At 44.2% G+C, this 23,463-nt stretch overlaps 1 protein-coding gene across 2 annotated transcripts in view; it reads right to left on the bottom strand.

Annotated features, from left to right (window-relative positions):
- The window catches only part of LOC145357102 (ADP-ribose glycohydrolase OARD1-like), a 49,900-nt gene extending 31,576 nt beyond the window's left edge, over nucleotides 1-18,324 (bottom strand). For both annotated transcript variants that reach the window (XM_080210218.1, XM_080210219.1), the window contains exon 1: nucleotides 18,209-18,324. In XM_080210218.1, the coding sequence (XP_080066344.1) occupies nucleotides 18,209-18,309 (101 nt within the window). In that variant the 5' untranslated portion in view covers nucleotides 18,310-18,324. The remainder of the gene's footprint in view (nucleotides 1-18,208) is intronic.
- Nucleotides 18,325-23,463: the final 5,139 nt, after the last annotated feature.

Here is a 23,463-nt window from a genome sequence, read left to right as displayed (position 1 = left end):
ATATACTTTGAGCATTGATGAGCTCAAACCTCACCTGCCTCTGGAAACAAAGCAGCAGATGTCTGATTCTGTCCAAATATACAACAGCTTCTGCAGGTTTCTTTTGTACTCTATGCACCCTTTATTTCTGCTTCACAATAACATGGTGTTATTGTGGCATTGAGCTAGTTTGCATTAGTTACTCAAACATATATCATCTCACCATTTGATGTTCAGCAGCAGCTAGAGAAATAAGAAGGATTTGCATTTCTGTAGCACCATTCATGTTGACCGGAAATTCCAAGGCCCTAGACAGCCACTGAAGTATTTCCGAGGTGTAGGCACTTTGTAATGTTGGAAACGCAGCAGCCAATTTGCACACAGTTCACACAAACAGCAATGTAATAATGACAAGATCACCTCTCGTTTTTTTGCGATGTTGACTGAAGGTAAATTTTGGCCAAAGTACCAGGATAACTTCCCTGCTCTTCCAAAATAGTACTTCTCGATCTTTTATGACTGATCAGGTGGGGCCTCAGGTTAATGTCTTATCCAAAAGATGGCACCTTTGGTAGTGTAAAACTGCCTCAGTATTGCATTGGAGCGTCAACCTTGATTTTTGCACTCAACCTAGAGAGGGACATGAACCCGCAACCGTTTGGCTCAGGTGAGAGTGCTACCAACTGCAACAGCGATGTCATTTTTTTAATATCATTTCTGGTTTTGACCTATGCACTTCAGCAGGTGATTCTTCACTCCATTGTATTTTTGAAGTACAGTTAGCCATGGATGTTAGTCATGCTTTCTATTCCCTCTAATGCTGGCAATCTATTCAATCACTACACTTTGGTTCTCTAGAACATTCTATCCAGTCCTGCACTATGACATCCATAGTTTCTTCTCTTTGGTGAAAATAAACCATCTTTATGAGAAGAACTATAGAATTGTAGCTTGATCTTCTGACTACCCAGCTTCTTTCAATTGAGAATGTCTACAAACGGTGACAAGTTGACTTGTGCCAGTGAACCTCATTTCAACAAGGAGGTCAATTCCATATTTAACATTGAAACACTGCCCCTCCGATAATATTACATTTTACATCAGATGAGCTGGCTATTCTATCCTGTGTGTGCTGGATCTTTGCAGTAGCTACCCTACTCTTTCTTCATAGTCCTGAAAATTGGCCCTTTTCAAATATATATCCAGCTCTCTTTTGAAACCTACTACTGGACCTGTTTCCAGCCCACTTTCAGACTGGCCATTCAAGATCACAATAATCAGTTATGTGTGAAATTATTAGTCTTGTTTTCTAATAGGGGATCTTTACAGATTCTGCTGAGGTAAGGAAAATGTAATGGCCGGAATTTTCTTGCGAGGCTGGTTTTCCAGACTTGGCTCGCCATTAGCTGCCAACGGGATCTTCTGGCCCTGCTGAGGTCAATGACCATTTGTGTTGCTTACCTGCCCCTCCAGTGGGGAAGCTGCTACAGGGGTTATCTTTGGTGGGACTAGAAGAGCTTGCTGGCTGGCTGAGCTGGAAAATCCTTGTCATTAACTTTACTGGAACATCTCTTTCTGTGTCTACATCTTTCCATGAGGTATATAAAAGAGAGAGAGATCACAAAACATTGCATCATTTCCCATGATAATGCGTCTTATTATCATATCACATAACTAAAATTAACCCCTTTTCCTACATTGTGTAAAAGCATTTCCCCTCATCACTATCTGGATCTTACCAATTGTTTTAAATTTGTGTCCTTCTTGTGAGTTGGAGCAGTTTCTCCCTATCTACTCTAAAAAAAACCCTCAACAATTTTGACCTATTATCTCTGCCTATTATTCCTCTCTCTTTTTGAACAAAGGAGTGTAACATTTGGAACGCTCCAGTCATTTGTTATGGCTACCAAAATGAAAATTGACGCATTGTAGCCAGAACTATTCCACCCCCAGGCAACCTTCTGTTATTCAGAACAAAAATTCTTGATGGATTCTAAGTATTAATAGCAACTCACATTGTTGCTCTACTACTCGCAGGCTTCTGCTTTGATGGTTCGTGTGAAGCTAAACATGCATTGTCTCCATTCCCTGCTGTCCCTCAGTTTGGCGGGGTGGGGAGGTGGTTATTACACAGCGGCACAGCCAATATACCAGTCGACAGATGGGTGTAAGCCACTAAGAATGGGGAGAGGTGACTCAAAACTCCTAGCTCCTCCGAAGCTTGGTCAATGAACTCTTAAAAGAAAACCAAGGGTTGTATTTTGTGTGCCCCCACTGAACGTTTTCAGAATGGAGGGGGCACTGTAAAATAGGGTAGGTGCAACCCACCCCAATCTTCCCACCCCACTCCTGAGTTCACCTTAAAATATTGTTAACAAGCCAATTGACCCCGATAATATGCTGCTCATGGCATAAAATGGTTGGACCAGCCAGTTGGGTGCGGGGGGGGAGGTCAGCAGACCCCTTTTTTTACAAAGAAAAGGGTGGGTAGGAAGAGGTTACTATCTTTGGGGTGGTGCCCTTTGTGCATTGGGGGACGGCCCCTAAGATGGTGACCTCCCCACCTTGTCTGCTGGACAAAAACCCACCACCACTACACCCCCCCGCTCCTCTCCCTAAACAGCTGAAGTCCTTCATGTCCAATAACCTGTACTTACCTTGCATAACCTTGTTCTTGGTCTACTTGCAGTTCTGGCACTGCCCACTAATGTGTTCTTGGCACTGTTGGGACTGCAGGCCAATCTGGATGGCTGATAGCACCCGAGGGTGGCACTTCCTCCCCAGTGAGGGGCAGAAGTCCCTCAGGCAGCCTATTTAGCTTGCACACAGCACATTATAGCTACAGGTTGGCCTGGTGTGGAGCAAGTTGGCTCTACAACAGGGGGGGGTGGGGGAGAGGAGGGTTTTTAATGAGATTTATTACTGAGACCTCTGCATTGCACAGAGTGCAGAGATTCGAGTGAGAAGCTGAACTGTCAGAATTGGCGTGATCTAGAACAGTTTTGCCCTCAGTTTAACACTTTTGGGAGAATTGCGGCCAAAGAGTCCATACAAGCCATTATAGTACTGGCTTACAGAGTTCTATAAGATTTCATTGAACCGGACATTACCAGAACAGTCTGCAGAGAGATAGAGACAGCCAATTCTCATTATTCATTACGCAGGATGTGGGAAAAGCTTGTGTTCAAATTGAAGAGACCAAGTTTGTGTGAATTGAAATGAGGCCGGAAGATTTGCCTAGCTTTGGCTGGAAAGCAAAATCTCCATAGTATCCCTTAGCATAAAAGTCAGTTCGAGAATTTGAAGTTAGCCAGATGGAAAAGGAAAAAGGAGGCAGACTATTGAGAATTGAGGACAGGTTAGACCATTTATTTAAGAATGAACTGTCCACTTAGGGACAGAGTAAAGTACAACAATAACATAAGATGTGTGAGCATTAAATGGGGGAAGTTCTTTTCTGTAGTCTAAAGTATAATTTGCCCACAGAAATAGTGTACTATTAATGTTGAATTTAATTTGTTTGTTACAGTAAAAGTCTATAATCTTAAGTCTTGTTATTTGATATTTTTAATCCGTCACTGGAAGTTTGAGTTTTGTTTTAAAAGTTATCAGATTCTATGTGGATCATAACAATAAGGGATTACAATCTTGTTCAATTTTAAAATTTACTAGTGGTGTTGTCCCAAAGAACCTCAGAGATTTGGCCACTGCTCTCATTGGGGTTTGCATGGGAAGTTCCGGTTGGACAGTGGGCATCGGAAACCATGGAAACATCGCGCTCATCTGATGTTACAATATCCACTGCACCTGGTGACTGAGAAGCTGGGAACAGACCCAGGAAAATTCTACCTCTCTGTTTCTTTTACTAGTTTTCAGTTTTTTATTCCAGGCCACTTTTCTCCCCTGTACCTTTCTCCCAAAGATGTTCATTCCTTACTGTAGCTCTGGTTTCACAGATGCTCTTCATTCTTCAAGGAGAAAATTCCGACCACCTTTCCTCTCACTGATACACAGACATTTAGACCATTTTTTTTTCGTCGGCTCCAACACACACTGTTCGAGGAAACTATCCCGAACTATCATCATGGCCACTCTGATGGGACTGGAGGCAATTGAGGGTCCCCAGGAGGTTGGGGGGGGAAGGGGGGAGGTGGCAGCTATATATTTTATAACACAAGCCTTTACCAGGCATCTGCATCTTACAGTCCCTGCTCTCCCCTCCTCCCCCCACTGATTGACTCCAATCAAAGCAAGTCAATAAGGGCCATTGATACAAGATGAAATGGAAGATTTAGAACTGATGGCAGAAGAGATGTCTTCATGTGGAGAGCTATGAACATTACTTATAGAATTAGTGTTTGAGTCAGAAGCTATGTCATAATTCAGGTTTAGACTGGTTAAATAGTTAATAAGGTGGGGAAATGGAATTGGAACTACTTACTCATAAGAGTAACATATTGATTGGGTTGAATTTTTCCAGGTTTTAACTTCTGTATATATCTTTGGGTGTTGGTCAGACTCCTAACTTCACACTTTAAAGTGGCACATTGGAGTTTTCAAGCAGAAGTAGTCCATTAAAAGACGATTCTGCTGTTAAATTAGATCCTGGCTGATCTGTACCTTAGCTCCATCTACCCATGTCAGTTCCATAGCCCTGGATAAGTTAACCCAGCAAAAGTCTATCAGTCTCAGTTTTGAGATTTTCAATTGCCAGCTCTTTGAGGAAGGGTAACAGATTTCCACTATCCTTTGTGTGAAGGTGAACTTCTCGACATCACCCTCAAGGACCTAGCTCTAATTTTAAGGCTACGCTTCTGTTCTGGACAACCCCAGCTGAGGAAATAATTTCTCACCACTTAAGCTTATAAGTGCTTTAATCATCGAAAATATTTGAATGAAATCGCCACTTAATCTCCAGCGTTCAAGACAATACAAGCCAAGATTATGTAATCTGCTTTCATAAGAACTCCTTTGGTTGTGGATTCTGCACTTCACCCTCTCCAATTAAAGTCTCCCTGAGTTGCAGTGATGAGCACAGTGATATGTACTCTCCATGGGGTCTAACCAGAGCCCTGCACAGCTACGATTTACTGTCTATCCTTTGTATCCCAGTTCTGACAATGAGTCATCCAGACTCGAAACATTGGCTCCAATCTCTCTCCACTGAGGCTGTCAGAACTGAATGAAGAACGGAGAAAAGCATAGTACAGGAACTGGCCCTTTGGCCTGCCAAGCCTCTGCTGATCATGATGCTGCAACTAAACCAAAGAAAAATACCTTCTGCCCTTACTCAGTCTGTATCCCTCTATTCCCTCCCTATTTATGTACCCATCCAGATGCCTCTTAAACATTGCTAATGTGCCTGCTTCCACCACCTCCTTGGGCAGTGCATTCCAGGCACTCTCTGTGAAAAACCTCCCCCGCACATCTCCCTTAAACTTTCCCCCCCTCACCTTGAGCCTGTGGCCCCTGTGTAATTGACAAACTTTCCACCCTTGGAAAAAGCCTCCGACTATCCACCTGTCTACGCCTCTCATAATTTTGTAGACCTCTATCAGGTCTCCCCGAGTCTCTGTCTTTCCAGTTAAAGCAATCATAGTTTATTCTGCTGAGAATTTCCAACATTTTCTGTTTTTGTTTCGGATTCCAGCGCCCGCAGTAATTTGCTTTTACCCGCTGCTCATTCATTGGGCTGTATTTTACGTTCCGCCCACACTGGTGTGTTTTGAGCATGGGTTGGGGAGGGGTGAGGAGGGATGGCGAATGCACACGTGCCACCCACCCTGTGCTCACCCCCATACTACAGGGAATGGGCAGCAGCCAAAGTTGGCAGCTCATCCACCACTTTCAAGCAAGAAGTCATTATCAAGCCAATTGACCCTAATAATACAAAAACAGAAAACGCTGTAAAATCTCAGCAGGTCTGAGAGCATCACCATAAAACCTTTCGCTTGGTCAGCTGGGTGGGAATGAGCAGTCAAGTTTTAAAAAAATAAAATCTTCAAAAGTCAGGAAGGAAGAGTAGGGGGTGTAGGGGTGTGGGGTTTGTTCTTCAGGGCTTGATCTTTGCTGATCACAGGATGATTCTCCTAAGGGTGAACCCCTCCTTCCTTCCTACCTGCCCGCACAGCCTTAAACCCCCTGCCCCCACCCTCCCCCCATCCCTGACCTACCCAAATCTTCCCTGACCAAGATCCCAGACCTACCCACTCTGGGGATCCAAGGGCGCGCTTCTTTCCTCCCCTGCAGTCCTGGCAGTTGCGTACTCTCGGTGCTGCAGTCGGTATGGCTGGCAGATCCAGACGGCATGACTTCCTCCCCACTTGACCCTCACTTAGCCACTCCACTGTGCCTCCTGGCTGCAGGGCAGGTCAGCGTAAAGCATGTCAGTTCCATGCCAACTTTGCTTCTGAGGAGTGAATATTAACACTTAATTCCTAGCTTCTTGCCAATTAAAAAACATTCTGATCAATCTTCTTTTCTTCATATTCTGATCAATCTTCATTCACAATGACCTCACATCTTTCCACACTTTGCAGAGTTTTAACCCCATATGGGGGCAAGCACAGAGCAGGGTGAGTGGGAAGATTTACAACTCCGACTGACTTACTGACTTGCTGTTTCTATCACGCCAGGGTACCACCTGCCCACTATTGGTGGGGTATCCACTTAAGGTAAGTAAATGCCCTACTTAGGCCAATTTCCAGAGGCCATTTGGAATTTAGTTATGATCTTAGACCAGACCGCCAGATTTTTAGTAAGATCCGGTTAGGGATCAATAAAGCTTTGTCTACAGTGAATAAAGTTTGAGATTCAAGCCACCTGTTGACAGAATAAAGCCATAAAATTCACAGGTTTTGAACAAACAAGAAATAACTTCACTATGTAAAGCATAGAAAGATAAAACAATTTACAATATCTGTCATACTTTAATGTTCAGAGTTAATGTGAAGTACGTGTGAATTAACAGGCAAATATTCGCCTCTGTGAAGATCTTGCCTTGGAATTCTCTTCACAAATCATTCCAACTCCAGCCTCAGTGATGGCCCATCTTGCAGGGTTTGAACTTGTCTCCTGATTGTCAGTTCCCCTAGATTCCTGAGCATGCACTCAAACGTTACCTCACAAGCACAGGTATAGTTCTCTGGCTGCGTTGAGCAGAATATTACAGCTCCATAAGGGAATCTTTGTCTCAGTGGCATGGAGTCACCAACCTATTGCAGTCTCCTGAGATTGCCAGGGCTTTCCCTGAGTTCTGCTAATCACAGTCCTTTTCCCTGCTTGGACTCTCTTTCTCTGCTCCCCTCTTTTTCCTTAACTGGATACTATCTTTGTCTCCTGTCTCTGCCCCTTGACTATGGAGGTAGTGTGTTATTAATGTCATGAGCCTAACAGTCCAGAGGCCCAGGCTAATGCTCTGGGAATACATGTTCGAATCCCACTGTGTAAGCGGATGGAATTTAAATTCAATTAATAAATCGGGAATTAAAAGCTAGTCTCAATTATCATGGCCATGGAACCATTGTTGATTGTTGTAAAAACCCATTTGATTCACTTTAGGGGAGGAAATCTGCCCTCCTTACCTGGTCTGGCCTACCTGTGTCTCCAGGCCCACAGCAATGCAGTTGACTGTAGTGGGTAAGTTGTTAGAAGGTATTTTAAGAGACAGGATCTACAGGCATTTAGAGACGCAGGTACTGATTAAGGAGAGTCAGCATGGCTTTGTGAATGGAAAATCATGTCTCACAAATTTGATTGAGTTTTTTGAAGGGATAACCAAGAAGATAAAGGAGGGCAGTGCAGTTGATGTTGTCTACATAGACTTTAGCAAGGCCTTTGACGAGGTCTCATAAATTTGATTGAATTTTTTGAAGGATAACATGGTAGGTTGTTGCATAGGGTTAAATCTCACAGGATCCAGGGTGAGGTAGCTAAATGGATACAAAATTGGCTTGATAACAGAAGAGGATGGTTGTAGAGGGTTGGTTTTCAAACTGGAGGTCTGTGGTGTGCCTCAAGGATTGGTCCTGGGTCCACTGTTACTCGTCATTTATATTAATGATTTGGACGAGAATATAGGGGGCATGGTTTGTAAGTTTGCAGATGACACCAAGATTGGTGGCATAGTGGACAGTGAAGAAGGTTCTGTAGGGATCATGATCAATTGGGCAGTGGGCTGATGAATGGCAGATGGAGTTTAAATTAGATAAATGCAAGGTAATGCATTTTGGTAGATTGAACCAGGGCAGAACTTACTCAGTTAATGGTAGGGTGTTGGAGAGAGTTACAGAACAAAGATGTCTAAAGGTACATGTTCATAGCTCCTTGAAAGTGGAGTCACAGTTGGACAGGGTGGTGAAGAAGGCATTCAGCATGCTTGGTTTCATTAGTCAGAACATTGAATACAGGAGTTGGGACATCTTGTTGAAGTTGTACAAGACATTGGAATACTGTGTACAGTTCTGGTGATCCTATTGTAGAAAGGATATAAGTAAACTAGAAAGAGTGCAGAAAAGATTTACTAGGATGCTACCAGGACTTGATAATTTGGGTTATAAGGAGAGGCTGGATAGACTCTGGAGTGTTGGAGGCTTAAAGGTGAACTTATAGAGGCCTATAAAATAATAAGGGGCATAGATCAGCTAGAAAGTCAATATCTTTTCCCAAAGATAGGGGAGTCCAAAACTAGAGGGCTCACTTAAAGTGAGAGGGGAGAAATACAAAAGGGTCCAGAGAGGCAATTGTTTCACATAGACGCTGGTGAGTGTCTGGAACAAGCTGCCAGAGGTAGTAGTAGAGGTGGGTACAATTCTGTCTTTTAAAAAGCATTTAGACAGTTATTGGTAAGATGGGTATTGAGGGATGTGAACCAGGCATGGGCAATTGGGACTAGTTTAGGGATTAAAAAAAGGGCGTATGGACAAGTTGGACTGAAGGGCCTGTTTCCATGCTGTAAACCTCTATGACTCTTAAGTGTCTTTGAAATGGCCCAGCAAACCACTCAGTTACATAAGAACATAAGAACATAAGAAATAGGAGCAGGAGTAGGCCATCTGGCCCTTCGAGCCTGCCCCGCCATTCAATAAGATCATGGCTGATCTGTCGTGGCTCAGTTCCACTTTCCCGCCCTCTCCCCATAACCCTTAATCCCCTCTCTTATCAAAAACCCATCAACCCGCTTCTTAAAAATATTTAGCGAGGCAGCCTCCACCACTTCAACGGGCAGAGAATTCCAGAGATTCACCACCCTCTGAGTGAAGAAGTTCCTCCTCAACTCCGTTCTGAACCGCCCCCCCTTTATCTTGAGGCTGTGCCCCCTAGTCCTACTGTCTTTTTTGAGCGGGAAGAGTCTTTCCACCTCTATCCTATCCATCCCATTCATCATCTTATACGTCTCAATGAGATCTCCCCTCATTCTTCTAAACTCTAACGAGTACAAGCCTAGTTTATTCAGCCTCTCCTCATAGCTCAACCCCCTCAACTCCGGTATCAGCCTAGTAAACCTCCTCTGCACTCCCTCCAAGGCCAAAATATCCTTGCGCAGGTGCGGCGCCCAAAACTGCACACAGTACTCCAGCTGCGGCCTCACCAATGCCCTATACAGCTCCAGCAAGACCTCCCTACTTTTATATTCAATCCCCCTCGCTATGAAGGCCAGCATCCCATTCGCCTTCCTGACCACCTGCTGCACCTGCAGGCTGGGTTTTTGCGACTCATGCACAAGGACCCCGAGGTCCCTCTGCACCGTCGCCTGCTGCAGTTTTTCGCCCCGTAAGTAATAGTCCTTCCTACCATTCTTCCTACCAAAGTGGACCACCTCACACTTGCCAACATTAAATTCCATTTGCCATTTCCTGGCCCATTCGCCCAGCCTATCTAGATCCTTCTGCAGACTCTCCACACCCTCCGCACAATTTGCCTTTCCCCCAATCTTGGTGTCATCAGCAAATTTCGACACCCTACACTCGGTTCCCTCCTCCAGATCATCTATATAAATGGTTGTATCAAACCATTACAACGTCCAGAAGAAATGGAACCGGAGCTGTTCAGCTCTTCCAGTTTTGGCATGACATAGTCATACACATGCAATCATACCTTGCAGACAATGTCCCAGACACCAGCTTCACATCCCTGAGAATGTCTTGTTCCACCAATGGGACAGACTCATCAGAAGTGACAGGCGACACAGTGGCACACAGCCGAGAGGAAGCTGCCCTGTTGTCGGGCTGCCAATCTTCCAAAATTGGTCTCGAATCTCAAAGAATTGAAGATCAATCTCCAGGCCACAGCTATATGCAATCCTGTAGAAAGATCCTCAGGATAGTAAAAAAGATTGGTTTTTGCATGTAATTTTTTTAACATGTCTATTTACCAGATATCAAAATACTAAAGTGGGGGGAAAAGACTGTTTCGTTGACAGCCAAGCATCATCAAATGGATAATGAGTGTTTTTGCTTTCCAGTTGGCATTGGGAGACTGTATGTCATAAGGATGGATGTGTTGAGCGACTAATGGCTGGAGTGTGGGAGCAAATTACGTGATGAAACCTCCAGGAATGCACTTAATCACAGTTGGCAACCCTACCAGCGAGACTTCAACATTAATTCTGGACTTCATGAGGTTTCAATACATCAAGTCAAACAGGGGCAAGGAAACCTACTGCTGATTACCACCCAATGCACCCATCCCTGTCCACGTAGCTGATGGATCCGCACTCTTTCATGTGAACTCCACTTGGAGGAGCCACTGAGGGTGACAAGGGTATAGAATATAGACTGGGTGGACAACTTCAATGTCCATCACCAACTGTGACTGTGCAGTGAGGTTTATGTGGTGTCAGTTTCTTTAAGACAGGACAGCGGAAGTGAATCATCTGACTTGAGACAAAAATGGGGGACTGAGAGCGAGTGATCAACCCAGAGGCTGGAGTTTTCTCTCAGGCAGAATCTTCTGGAAGCCAAGATGTAAGCAGATAAGGACTGGAGCTGCTGCTCCAGGACATCAAGGCTACAAACTTCTGTATCAAGTATCTCTTATTCAATAAATACCTTTGTTCCTGACAAAAATCTGAACTCTCTTGTTGACGCCTTAATAGTCACAACGTAACAGGTAGCACCACTATTGACCGAGCTGGCCAGGTCCTGGAGGACATAATTACTAGACTGGGTCTACAACAGGTGGTGAGGGAACCAACAAGAAGTAAAAACCTACTTGATCTCATACTCAGCAATCTACATGTTGTAGATGCATCTGTAGGAATATCGGGAGGACTGAGCATCACACAGTCCTTGTGGAGGTAAATCCTTCCATCATGTTGTCCTCAGTGGGATAGATTCCTTTAGGCCCTCTCTCTGTCTGCTCTCCCTCTCCCCTGCCTGCACCAACACTTGTCTACAGTGTCCCGGTTACATGACCTGGTTTTCCTGACATTTCTCTCTTTTCCTTCTTCTTGTAGGTACCTTGTGCTGCCAAGACCTGTCAGGACTCCACTTGCTGAGGATTTTGACTTTCATAACAATTTACATAAAGATTTTAATATTGTAAAATTTTCTATGGTGCTGCATAGGAGTATCGTCAGGTAACATTTTAATACTGAACCGCCTAATAAAGCGATAAAGGCTGGTGGCCAAAAACATGGTGAAAGAGTGAAGTTTTATGTAGTGTCTGAAGGTGGAGGGCCTGGCAGAGAGGTAGATAGAAGAAATTTCAGAGTTTCAGATTTAGATTGGCTGGAGGTGGGCTGAAGACAACAGGAGCTGAACAAGAACAAATCCTGAGTTCTTGCTAGTTTGTTGAGCTGGGGGAGATTACAGAAATGGAGATTGATGAGGTGATGGAAAGTCATGAACCTGTTTTCTGACACTCACAAGCAGTTGAAATTGCCCTGTGATTGTGCAAGTTAATGCACACCTACAATTATCTACGTTACCTAGTTACTCCTTCCATTCATCTTGGGGAATAACTGAGCAATGTCCTTAAAGATACAGGATATCATCCTGTATGATATCCTGTATGTAAAGACACCAGCTAAACAACACAACAAAGCTCCAGATTCCAGCAAAATGTCACAAGAGATCTGTCAGTATTTACAGTTGTTCAGAGTGAACAGCCAATGGGACTGTGCATCTGTTACTGCTGGCTGCAATTTTCTTGTCTGCTCAGTAGTGTGAGAGCACTAGGACAAACTCTAGTAACAGAAAAACACATTGACATGTACATAAAGACCAGTACAAAGAGGAGCATTCACACACACATGCACAGCACAAACATACACTGTACACATGTAGGCACACACATGTCTTGAGGTATGAGTTCTATCTGTTGGACAAGTAGAATAGATGTGCAAATGAATTGACTACTACGTACCAAAAGAAACTGAGTGAAAGTAATCATAAGATACTACAGTTTGATCTCTTGAATAATTGAATATATCAAAGCAATATTTTGGGAACTTTGTGAGAAGGAGCAGTGACTATTGTGTGGCAGGAACAGCAACAACCTTTAGAAGCAGTATGTAACTCTTTCCATCAGACTCGGACAGAGTTGTGGTGAGAATCTTATTGAAATCTCTGTAGATTTCTGGGGCATATTATCTCTTTGTTTACATTTTGTTATTTCCCAACTCTGGAATTCCCCAGAAGGTATTACGCAGCTTGCGAAGCCACAGCTATATGAAATAGGTAGACTGGAAAGGACCATATAGCTCGTTCAAGCCTGTTCCACACTGTCACGATGCTTAAAGCATCATCTTCAGACATTCCCTTTTCACCAACAGCTACATCCCTTCCTGGGAGAGGTAAAAGTCTAAGATCAACACTGTCGTATAAATGTCTGACACAGTTAGGGTAAATTTGAGATTGAGCACAGCACCACCCAGTCAGTAATGTAAGAGAGCACATGACCCACACCAAGGGTCAGTACAGAGTTGGATAGAGCCTATGCACAAGCAAGAATGGAGGCAGACCCTCGCTTGAACTTTTTACTCTCTATATATACATAATTAATAAATACATAAAAGTTAACCTACTTAAGACTACAAAGACTTAATTAAGATGCACTGAACTGTATCCAACACCTTACAACTAACACAAAGGCCAATTCAGGAAAAAATATGGAAAATTCCATTCCAATTTCCTTAGGCAATGGAAAATTAAACTATGAGAACCACACTGATGATTTTTATTGCCCGGTGCATTTACCTTATAGTCCTGGATAATATCAGTACAGCTCTCTTTTACAGAGCCAAGATTCATTGCATGAACCAACATGTTCAAAAAATCTGTGCAACTGTTTAACATCTCACCCAGACTTGCTTATAAGGTCTTTTCTAATCTATTGTACCAAAATAATCTTTCAGTAGGAACAGAGTCTAATCCTTTCGCTATATTGTACATTGTATCAAATTATCCCTGAGTTTAAGAATCTCTGAAGTGAGTTGATCCAGCTGTTTATGAATAATTAAGATTTTTTAAGCTGGGAATCATCCTTGTTATCCTGTTTGCCACATCCCCAAGCTGATATTTCTATTAGTCTTTTGAATTTGTGAAAGTGCATTGTCCATTATGGACCAAATGGCCTCCTCCATGTTGTAGTATCCCATGATTGTTTTCACACAGTTTATTTTAATATGGATTAGTTAATTGGTTTGCACATCTTTTCTACTTGTACACTAGGTAGAACCCACACCTGAAGACATGCGTGTGTGTGTGCCCATGTGTGTCTTTGTGTACATGCCTATGTATATGTGTTGTGTGCCTCTCCATTGGTTGGTTAACATCACATTGCTGGAATTTTGGAGGTTCCACCAATAGACTTGAAATTGGGATTGGGTGGGGGAGGATTTGCTTCAACTGTGTGCACAACTCAGAAGCACATTTTATAGGGACATGCAACTAATTATTAAGAATGGATTTCCGCCCCTGCTCAATTGGAGGATCGGCAGCTCAGCACACTCAGCAGTGCCTATTATCTTCCCGCCACGATGACAGCTATGACCATAGAAAGCATTCTTTCTGGTTGTATCACAGCTTGGTGTGGGTCCTGCCCTGCCCAAGACTACAAGGAACTACAAATGGCCTGAATGTAGCCCAATCCATCACGCAAACCAGCTCCCATTCATTGTCTCTGCCTACACTTCCTGCTGCCTCGGCAAAGCAGCCAGCATAATTAAGGACCCCACGCACCCCGGACATTCTCTCTTCCACCTTCTTCCTTCGGGAACTGATACAAAAGTCTGAGGTCACGTACCAACCGCCTCAAGAAGAACTTCTTCCCAGCTGCCGTCAAACTTTTGGACAGACTTACCTTGCATTAAGTTGATCTTTCTCTGCGCCCTAGCTATGGCTGTAACACTACACTCTGCACTCTCTCCTTTCCTTCTCTATGAATGGTACGTTCTGTCCGAATAGCGTGCAAGAAACAATACTTTTCACAGTATGTTAATACATGTGACGATAATAAATCAAATCAAATTGTCAGTGCCGGGGAGGGTGATTACAGATCCCTCCCGTGACTGCACCTGGAAGCACAGGATGCCACGGAGGGATGCTGCCCTCCCAGCTATGTAGCTGGGGTCTGGGGTGCCTGGGGCTAGTCAGGCAGGCCCTGACAAAGAGGCGGGTATGTCCTGGTGGGGGAGATGACACTGCTGCCATGAGAACAGCCATCCCTACATCAAAACGGCTTAAATAGGAGAGCCCTCAGACCCGCAGTGAGGCTGCCAATGTTTACGAGGCAATCTCCCCAAGCCATGGAAGGCCAAATCACCACAAATAAAATACCAGTGAAGGTGAGACGAGGTCAGTTAAGTGGCTCAATTGGCATCTGTGCAGACATGCCATCCACCACCTTCCCTAGCACTGGCATAGTGTCATTGTCATGGGAAGACAACGGGAACTCCAGCCCTTACCTTCCTTCTCTATCTCATGGACCATCCCACCTCCTTAACTGCACTTCAGCTGAGTGGCTTGCTGGGGCAGAGGGCAGTTAATAATCAACCACTGTGGGTCTGGAGGCAGATTTGGGCCAGACTGGGTAAGGATGGCAGATTTCCTTCTCTAAAGGGCATTACTGAACCAGATGTTTATTACAATAATGAACAATAGTTTCATGGTCACCGTTAACGTGAATGGCTTTCAATTTGACCAGCTGTCATAGTGACGGATTTGAACCCAGAGCCTGGTGTTTGGAATACTAGTTCAGTGACATTACCCATTACACCATCATAATCATTCAATGTCAGATCTAACTGGTCTACTGAAAACATTATTAGGCCTTGCTTTTGTTTGCTGAAACTGCTCGCTATTCCGGGATTATCCTGTTTGCAGCCTTTAACATATTGACCACCTTGTCCTCCTCCCATACTTCTCCACTGTTAGCTACCTTGCTGGATCTGCTCTCACTTGGTTCCATTCTAACTACCCTTAGCCAGAAAATTACCGGCAATGACTTCTTTCTCCACTCCTGTACTGTTACCTCTGGTATTCCCCAAGGATCTATCTTTGGCTGCCTCTTTCTCACCTGTATGTTGTCCCCTCCCCTGATGACTTCAATCCAAAGTATAGCTTTAGTTGTCACGTATGCACTGAGCACACTCAGCTCTACACACAACCACCTGTCTTGACTCCACCACAGTCTCTAATTTATCAGATTTCTGGACCGGTATCCTGAATTGGATGAGCAGAAATTTTCAACCAAATATTGGGAAGGCTGAAACTATTGTCTTTGGTCCCACCACAACCCCTATTCCTCTCCCACTCTGATGCTGAAGCAGACTGCTTGTAAACTTGGTGTCACACTTGACCCTCAACTCAACTTCTGACCACATATAATAAATCATAAGATCATAAGATATAGAAGCAGAATTAGGCCACTCGGCCCATCGAGTCTGCTCTGCCATTCAATCATGGCCAATACTTTTCTCATCCCCACTCTCCTGCCTTTTCCCCATAACCCCTGATCCCCTTATTAATCAAGAACCAATCTATCTCTGTCTTAGACACTCAGTGACCTGGCCTCCACAGCCTTCTGCGGCAAAGAGTTCCAGTTATTCACCACTCTCTGGCTCAGGAAATTCCTCCTCATCTCTGTCTTAAAGATCGTCCCTTTAGCCTGAGGTTGTGTCCTCTGGTTCTAGTTTTTCCTACTGTTGGAAACATCCTCTCCATGTCCACTCTATCCAGGCCTCACAGTGTCCTGTAAGTGTGAACAAGATCACTCCTCATTCTTCTAAACTCCAACGAGTACAGACCCAGAGTCCTCAGCCATCCCTCATACGACAAGCTCTTTGGTTGAGGACTATGGGTCTGTACTCGTTGGAGGTCCACACCATTACTAAGATTATTCTGATGACCACAGCAGATGTTATTGCTGAGCAAACCAGATTCCAGGGGGAAGCCTGTTTTACTGATCATAAACCTTTGTTTTATATTTTGAAAAGAAGGAAGAGCTACTGAACCCAAGAACCTAGAACTCCAGCAGCAACTTTAAGATTTTTTAAAAATAAAATATTTATTATTGAGATTAAAAAACTTAACCACATAAGATTAAAGGACAATCCTCAAAAACCCATTTGGTCAAAGATAGACAAATGTGAAAGGTTTGGCAACAACTCCCTTATAGATTTTAATTATAAAAATCCACTAATATTACCCAAAGCAACAAATTATTGTCACTTTAATAAAGGTATGCTGTACAACTCCTCAAACTCTTCCACTCAGATGTGGCAATCTGAAGAAAAAGGTTTAGAATCAAACTGTTTTTTGAAAAACAGAAACATTTCTGTCTTGAAAGTTGTGTTTCAAACGTACAACTTTCACACTGCCTCAGCACACAGATCTGGTCTTCAGGACATTTCCCCACAATTCAGTTAAACATCTTTCCTTCAATTTTTTTCCCATTTCATCTCAGATTTCATTGCCTTCAAACACCCGTTTGAATTCAACTTCACCAAATATAAAAATCTCTCATGCTTTCTGATATTTTTTGAGGTTTAGCCGATAGAATTTAATATTCCTTCCCCTGTTTACACCTGAAGCCTTTGTAAGTTGTAAACATTCCTTGTCACTTTGGAGTTTCCCTTTGAGATTCAGCAGCTGAAAGGCAAAGTTCCCACTTATCTTATAATGCAAATTTTAGACCCAACTTATTTATTTATAGCTGAAACACACCTTAACTCTTCATTACAAATGCATGAAGCTAACATCTTTATCCCTTTATCTCTTGGTCCTTAGAGACAAGCTGTCTCTATTAATCTCCCGAATTTAATTAATCATGGACACACACATAGCTTGATTTTCAAAATATTACAATAAACCCCAAAAAATATTTTAAAAAAACATCCATTACCACACTCCAGCATTTTCACCTCAGTAGCATCACCTAACTCTGCCCCTACCTCAGTTCACATGCAGCTGATATCCTCATCTATGACTTTGTAATCTCCAGGTTTGATTTTTCTAACACACTCTTGGCTGGGTCTTCCATGTTTTACCTTTTATAAACTCTGATCCCTTTGTTCTAAATCGCACTAACTCTGAGTCCCCTTCATCCATCACTCCTATTCTTGTTGAACTACACCTCATTAAACAATGTCTTCATTTCAAAATCTTCATCCTTGTTTTCAAATAATTTTATGCCATCACCCCCGCCCTCCCTCTGTAATCATTCCCAGGCCTGTAACCCTTTGAGATGTCTGTCCTTCTCCAATTCCTGCCTGTTGAGCTTTCCAAATTTTAATCACTTCACGACTGGCAGCCACGTCTCACCTGCCAAGGCCTTAAGCTCTGGAATTCTCTCTCTTAACCTCTCCACCTCCGTATCTGTCTTTCCTCCTTTCGCTTAAAGTCTATCTCTGCTCTGATATCTCCTTTCGTGGTTTGGATTGAAATTTTGTTTGATAAAATTCCTGCATTATATCTTTGGATGTTTTAGTCTGGTAAAGACAGGATATAAGTGTAGATTATTGATGTCATTGATGCAAGTAAATATGCGACTTGCATAAAGGAATGTTGCTTGGTCCCCAGTCATTTTCTTTCCTTTACTCTTGACCTGAGTAGACATTTGGGACATAGGACCTAAGAGCAGAAGTAGGCCACTCAGCCCTAGTTTCCACTCCACTTTCCTGCCTGAGACCCCTAACCCTTGGTTCCTTTGTCTGTCAGGAATGTTGGCTCCTTGGTTGGGGTAAAGTCCATAATCTTTGGTATCTTGTCCAGTGTCCATTACTTACATGTGAGCCTTGATACTGAGCGCTGGAGACAATCTTGTTCTGGAGGATTTCAGGTCTAAGCTAAATCCTGTTTGTAGCCGATGTCTGTGTAACACGAACATTCAGCAGGACAGCAGTAGATAGTGAGCAGGAATCCTGGCTTCGTAAGTCCCTGAAATTTGGAGATTTAGAAGATATTAGAAAAGGTTTTTTTTACGCACAGTAGACCAATCATATGGATATGCCACTGTTAGGAACTCAATGTTCTAGCTTATTGCTTATAGCATGTTGCAAAATAATAACACGTGCAAGTTAATTAGTGTAGATTTGTTTTTATAGAACTGAGCTCACACACATTCCTCTTGTGTAATGTCACCCTCCTCGACTCATCGGAACAGGTATGGCCAGTTTGTCGGGGTTTCATGATTCAGCTAAATGTAAAGGAGTCTGCTGCCAATAAACGAGTCCCATTTAACCCCCGGAGCTGCGACACAATAATCTCAGCCTCCGCTCTTTCTAGATTGCCCTCCTAACTGTGGTTGCACATTTTCCTGGAGATTATCTTTTACTCCAATTACCTGATCAAGTAAACAACTCTTTTTCCTATCTGCAATATCTTTCATGGAAAATTTAAAAAGCTTTATTTTTAACGCTGCCATGATTTTTCATCACAGCAGTGACTTTAATCTTTAAATTCTGGAGACTATGGAACAATCCTGGAAGTTTGGTGACCTTGTTTAGAAGTGATATTGGATATTGGGGTGTGGCTGGATAAGATTGCAGTAAAGCTCTGCTATAAACATAAATGTGTTTTCCACCATTTCTGCGATAATATTTCGTATCACAGAGAATTATGAGTCCAAAGGTCATAGAATCATAGAACTCTACAGTGCAGAAAGAGGCCCTTCGGCCCATCGAGTCTGCGCCGAACACAATCCCACCCAGGCCCTACCCCCATATCCCTACATATTATACCCACTAATCCCTCTAACTGACACATCCCTGGACACTAAGGGGCAATTTCTTGGTATGGCCAATCAACCTAACCCACACATCTTTGGACTGTGGGGGGCAAACTGGAGGAAACCCATGCAGACATGAGGAGAATGTGCAAAATCCACACAGACAGTGACCCGAGCCGGAAATCGAACCCAGGACCCTGTGAAGCAGCAATGCTAACCACTGTGCTACCGTGCCGCCCCAGGTGTTCAGGTTATGTGGATTGGCCATGCTAAATTATCCCTTAGTGTCCCAAGATACATAGGTTAGGGGGCTTAGTGGGGTAAATATGTGGGGTTATGGGAATAGGGCCTGGATGGGATACTCTGTCGGAGAGTTGGTGCGGACATAATGGGCCAATTGGCCTTCTGCTGACTCTATGTTCAATTCTACAGCTCAGACATAGACCATTTGGTTCACTAGGTCTCTGTCAGGGCTTGTGCTCCACATGAGACTTCTTCCACTATATTTCACGGAACTCCATCCACAGAACTTTTTAGGAACATAGGGCGTAGGAGCAGGAGTAGGCCATTTTTTGCTTTGAGATTGTTCTGCCATTTGATAAGATCATGGCTGATCTGGTTGTGGTCTTATCTCCACTTCCTTGTCCTCTTCCTCGTTCGCTTATCAACTTATCTAGGTTCCCCTTGCCTACCGTAATCACCTCAGCCACTCCATGTGATAGGGAGTTCCACTTTCGCTTGGCAAATAATTTCCTGAATTTCGAATGAATCGATTGCTGACTAACTGATTTCATGGCCTCTAGTGTGAACAGTCTACCCTTCCAAACACCTTCATAACTTCAAAGATCTCTACAGGTTACCTTTCAGTTTTTTTATTCTCGGAGGAAAGAGCCTCAGCCTATTCAGCCTTTATTGATACCCGCACTCTCTCAATTCTGGCACCATCCACATAAATCATTTTTTGATTTTCTGGGGTGATTTTACCATTGTTCTGCCCCAGTTTTCAGGCACGAAAACTTGGTAAAGTTGGGTGTGAGGCAAATAGCGTGATCAGCGCCCGCACACGCGCAGATTCCCACTTTATTAAGGTCCGAAAATGGCCACGATTGGCACCACGCCTGACATGGGGCACGACGTCAATTTAAATGTATTTGCATGCATTTAAACTGACTCAATGAGCTGCACGCCCAATCTCACCCGCGTTTCCCCCTTTACCATTGCGTTTCCCATCCAGATTTGGTAAAATCACCCCCTCCGTGTAATTTGAATTTTCCTGCCAGTTTTCTTTCAGGGATCAGGATAGTTCCTGGGTTGGGAATGTGGATGTGGGCTGGATGAGTCTTTTGGTTTGTGGAGATGTCCAGTTGAAGTTTGTTTCTGGGATTACAATCCAGTCAGGGATGGCGGATGGGCTGTTGCGTTGGCAGCACAGATATTTAAGGATCTACCAGCTGCCCGCGCAGTGCCCGCTCTGAAGGGCTTTTGTTGGAGGGCTTTATCTGATTCCGCTACCTCAGCGGTGCCTTTGTCAAAATAAGTGAACATGTCAAGCTTGGCACTACACAATGAGGTAACTAACTGCTATCTGAAAGGCATTTATTTGCTTCAGCTCCTCCACTGAGAGGGTGGCCAGTCTCTTCCAGAGTCTTGTGTGACAGACTCAGAAGTGGATGGAAGACCAGCTCAGTGGCCTCCATACTATACAGGTGATCTTGTGCCCACATTTGCTATCTGCGAGTGCTAACCTCTGTTGGGGGGGGAGCAGTGCGAGGGTGGGCTCCCTGTGGAGCTCCACAGGAGGAATTCCCTGACGCGTGTTGGCTGATGCCTGTGAGGGGGAGATTTCCCCTGAGACTGCCGTGGTGGGGGTGGGGGTGGGGGTGGGGGGGATGAGAGTGCCCCTGAGACTACGGTGGGGGAGGGGGTGAAGGGGGAAGATGCCCCTGAGACCATTGTTCTGTCTTTGAGGGAGTGGGGGGAGGGAGATCTGGATGCTTTAGATGGGGAGGAGGGCAGAGGTTGTTGATATTGCGGTGATGTGGGGGGTTGGGGGACAGCCCCCAATGCTTTTGGTGGGAGGGGGGAACCCCACCCCCCCCCGATGCTTGTGAGGGCGTCCTCTGTTTCCATGGGGCAGGGTGGCAGGCGGGTTGGTGGGCATTTACTTCCTGTGCTGATCCGGGTGCTCCTTAAGGTTGGTGCTCCGGTCTCTGGGGGACTGGCCTTGCTGGCTGTATCAGGCCCCGCACCATCGCACTGGGCTGATGGCCTAAACCCCACCCGCTCACCAGTGTCAGAAAATCGGGTCCACCCCGCGGTTTTCAGTCAGAACCTGACACTCTGAAACCAATGGGGAAATCCCACCCTGTGTCTTCAATTGACAGCATTGATGGGTTGGTTGCAGAGAGAGAGCTCAGGGTGCATGGAAACACACTCAACATGGCCCTCTGTCAAACTTGGTTTTGGATGACGTTTGAACTAAAATTGATGGAAATCATAGATTGAACAGGGAAATGCTGTAAAGGCAGAGGGAGTCAGGGGTGGGCAATGGAGACACCCCAGTTGTCTGAATAATGGCACGGAGGCTGCCTATGTATAAAGGAATCATGGCAGCTGCCAGAAAACCTTGCACATATTTACAGGATCCGTTTGTTGAGGTTGCATTCTACATTGAAGGAGTGGAAGACCTTCTGTTCTCAAATACACACGGCTGCTCAGACAGGCTTCACGGACGCAACACCTTAAATCCTGACATATTAGAAGAAAGAAAATTTGGTCAATAATCAGATTAATAAACATCACAAAGAAATTTAGCCCCTACATCACTTGTAATAGTTGAATGAAATCTTATTCGACTGGTGACTCGAAGGCATTAATTCCGCAAGAGTAAATACAGAATGTGCTGAAATGTTTCTTATTTTAAATCTTACTCCATACTTAAAGTTACAAAGTCGATGTTCGGAGTGGACCGGACAAATGCAAATCCATTCCTCGCTTGCCCCCAAAAACCAAATTCAAATTGTTTCCGATTCCTGGTCCCCGCGAGAGGGACAAACACGGTAAGGCATTGTACCCCATCTTGGGCTTAATCTGACTGTTGATTTTAGCCAAAAGTCCTGGAAATACACAGCAGGTCTGGCAGCGTTTGTGAAGATTGAAACACAGGTTTAGAGTCAACGCTCCACTACATTGTAAATCCACAATATTGTGAGTGTGACAAGTATGTTCAGTTTAGAAAAGAACATTGGGTTCAGAAAAATGACACTGGGATCACACGAAGGGCAGAATAAAATCTCAAAGGACATAAACTAGTTAACATCCAATGCAGTACTGAAGGGGTGCTGGATTGTTGGAGGCTCCATCCTTCATGTGAGATGTTAAACTGAGGCCTCGTCTAACTGTTGGAGCAGACATTGAAGATCCACTTGGAACCAGCTCAAAACAGAAGGGAGTTTTCCTGATGTCCCAGCCAACATTCTACCTTGAGATGCACCACTGCGAAAACAGATTAACCGGCCGTTCACTTCATTGCTGCTTGCGGAGTTTCCCAGATGTGTGAAATAGCTGCCGTATTTCTGTAGCTCAAAGTGACTGCACTTCAAAGTGAGTTCTTGAAGGAGGAGAGTTTTGGGATGTTTCTGAGAGAGGTTAATAAGATGCTAAGTTATTTCCTTTCATTCTCAAGTATACAACCTGTAGGTGTTAAGCTATAAAGGCCAGTTCAGTGCCAAGTCCAATTCCTGCCCTGCGTTAAACTAACTCATAAGAACATAAGAAATAGGAGCAGGAGTGGGCCATCTGGCCCTTCGAGCCTGCCCCGCCATTCAATAAGATCATGGCTGATCTGTCGTGGCTCAGTTCCACATTCCCGCCCTCCCCCCATAACCCTTAATCCCCTCTCTTATCAAGAACCCATCAACCCGCTTCTTAAAAATATTTAGCGAGGCAGCCTCCACCACTTCAACGGGCAGAGAATTCCAGAGATTCACCACCCTTTGAGTGAAGAAGTTCCTCCTCAACTCCGTTCTAAACCGTGCCCCCCCTTTATCTTGAGGCTGTGCCCCCTAGTCCTACTGTCCTTTCTGAGCGGGAAGAGCCTCTCCACCTCTATCCTATCCATCCCATTTATCATCTTATACGTCTCAATGAGATCTCCCCTCATTCTTCTAAACTCTAACGAGTACAAGCCTAGTTTATTCAGCCTCTCCTCATAGCTCAGCCCCCTCAACTCCGGTATCAGTCTAGTAAACCTCCTCTGCACTCCCTCCAAGGCCAAAATATCCTTGCGTAAGTGCGGCGACCAAAACTGCACAC

This window comes from Carcharhinus amblyrhynchos, chromosome 22, assembly GCF_965287045.1.
Source record: "Carcharhinus amblyrhynchos chromosome 22, sCarAmb.v2.hapA, whole genome shotgun sequence".
Classification (NCBI taxonomy): Eukaryota; Metazoa; Chordata; class Chondrichthyes; order Carcharhiniformes; family Carcharhinidae; genus Carcharhinus; species Carcharhinus amblyrhynchos.
Note: the sequence above shows the minus strand (reverse complement) of the source record. Positions and strands in the feature narration are given on the sequence as shown.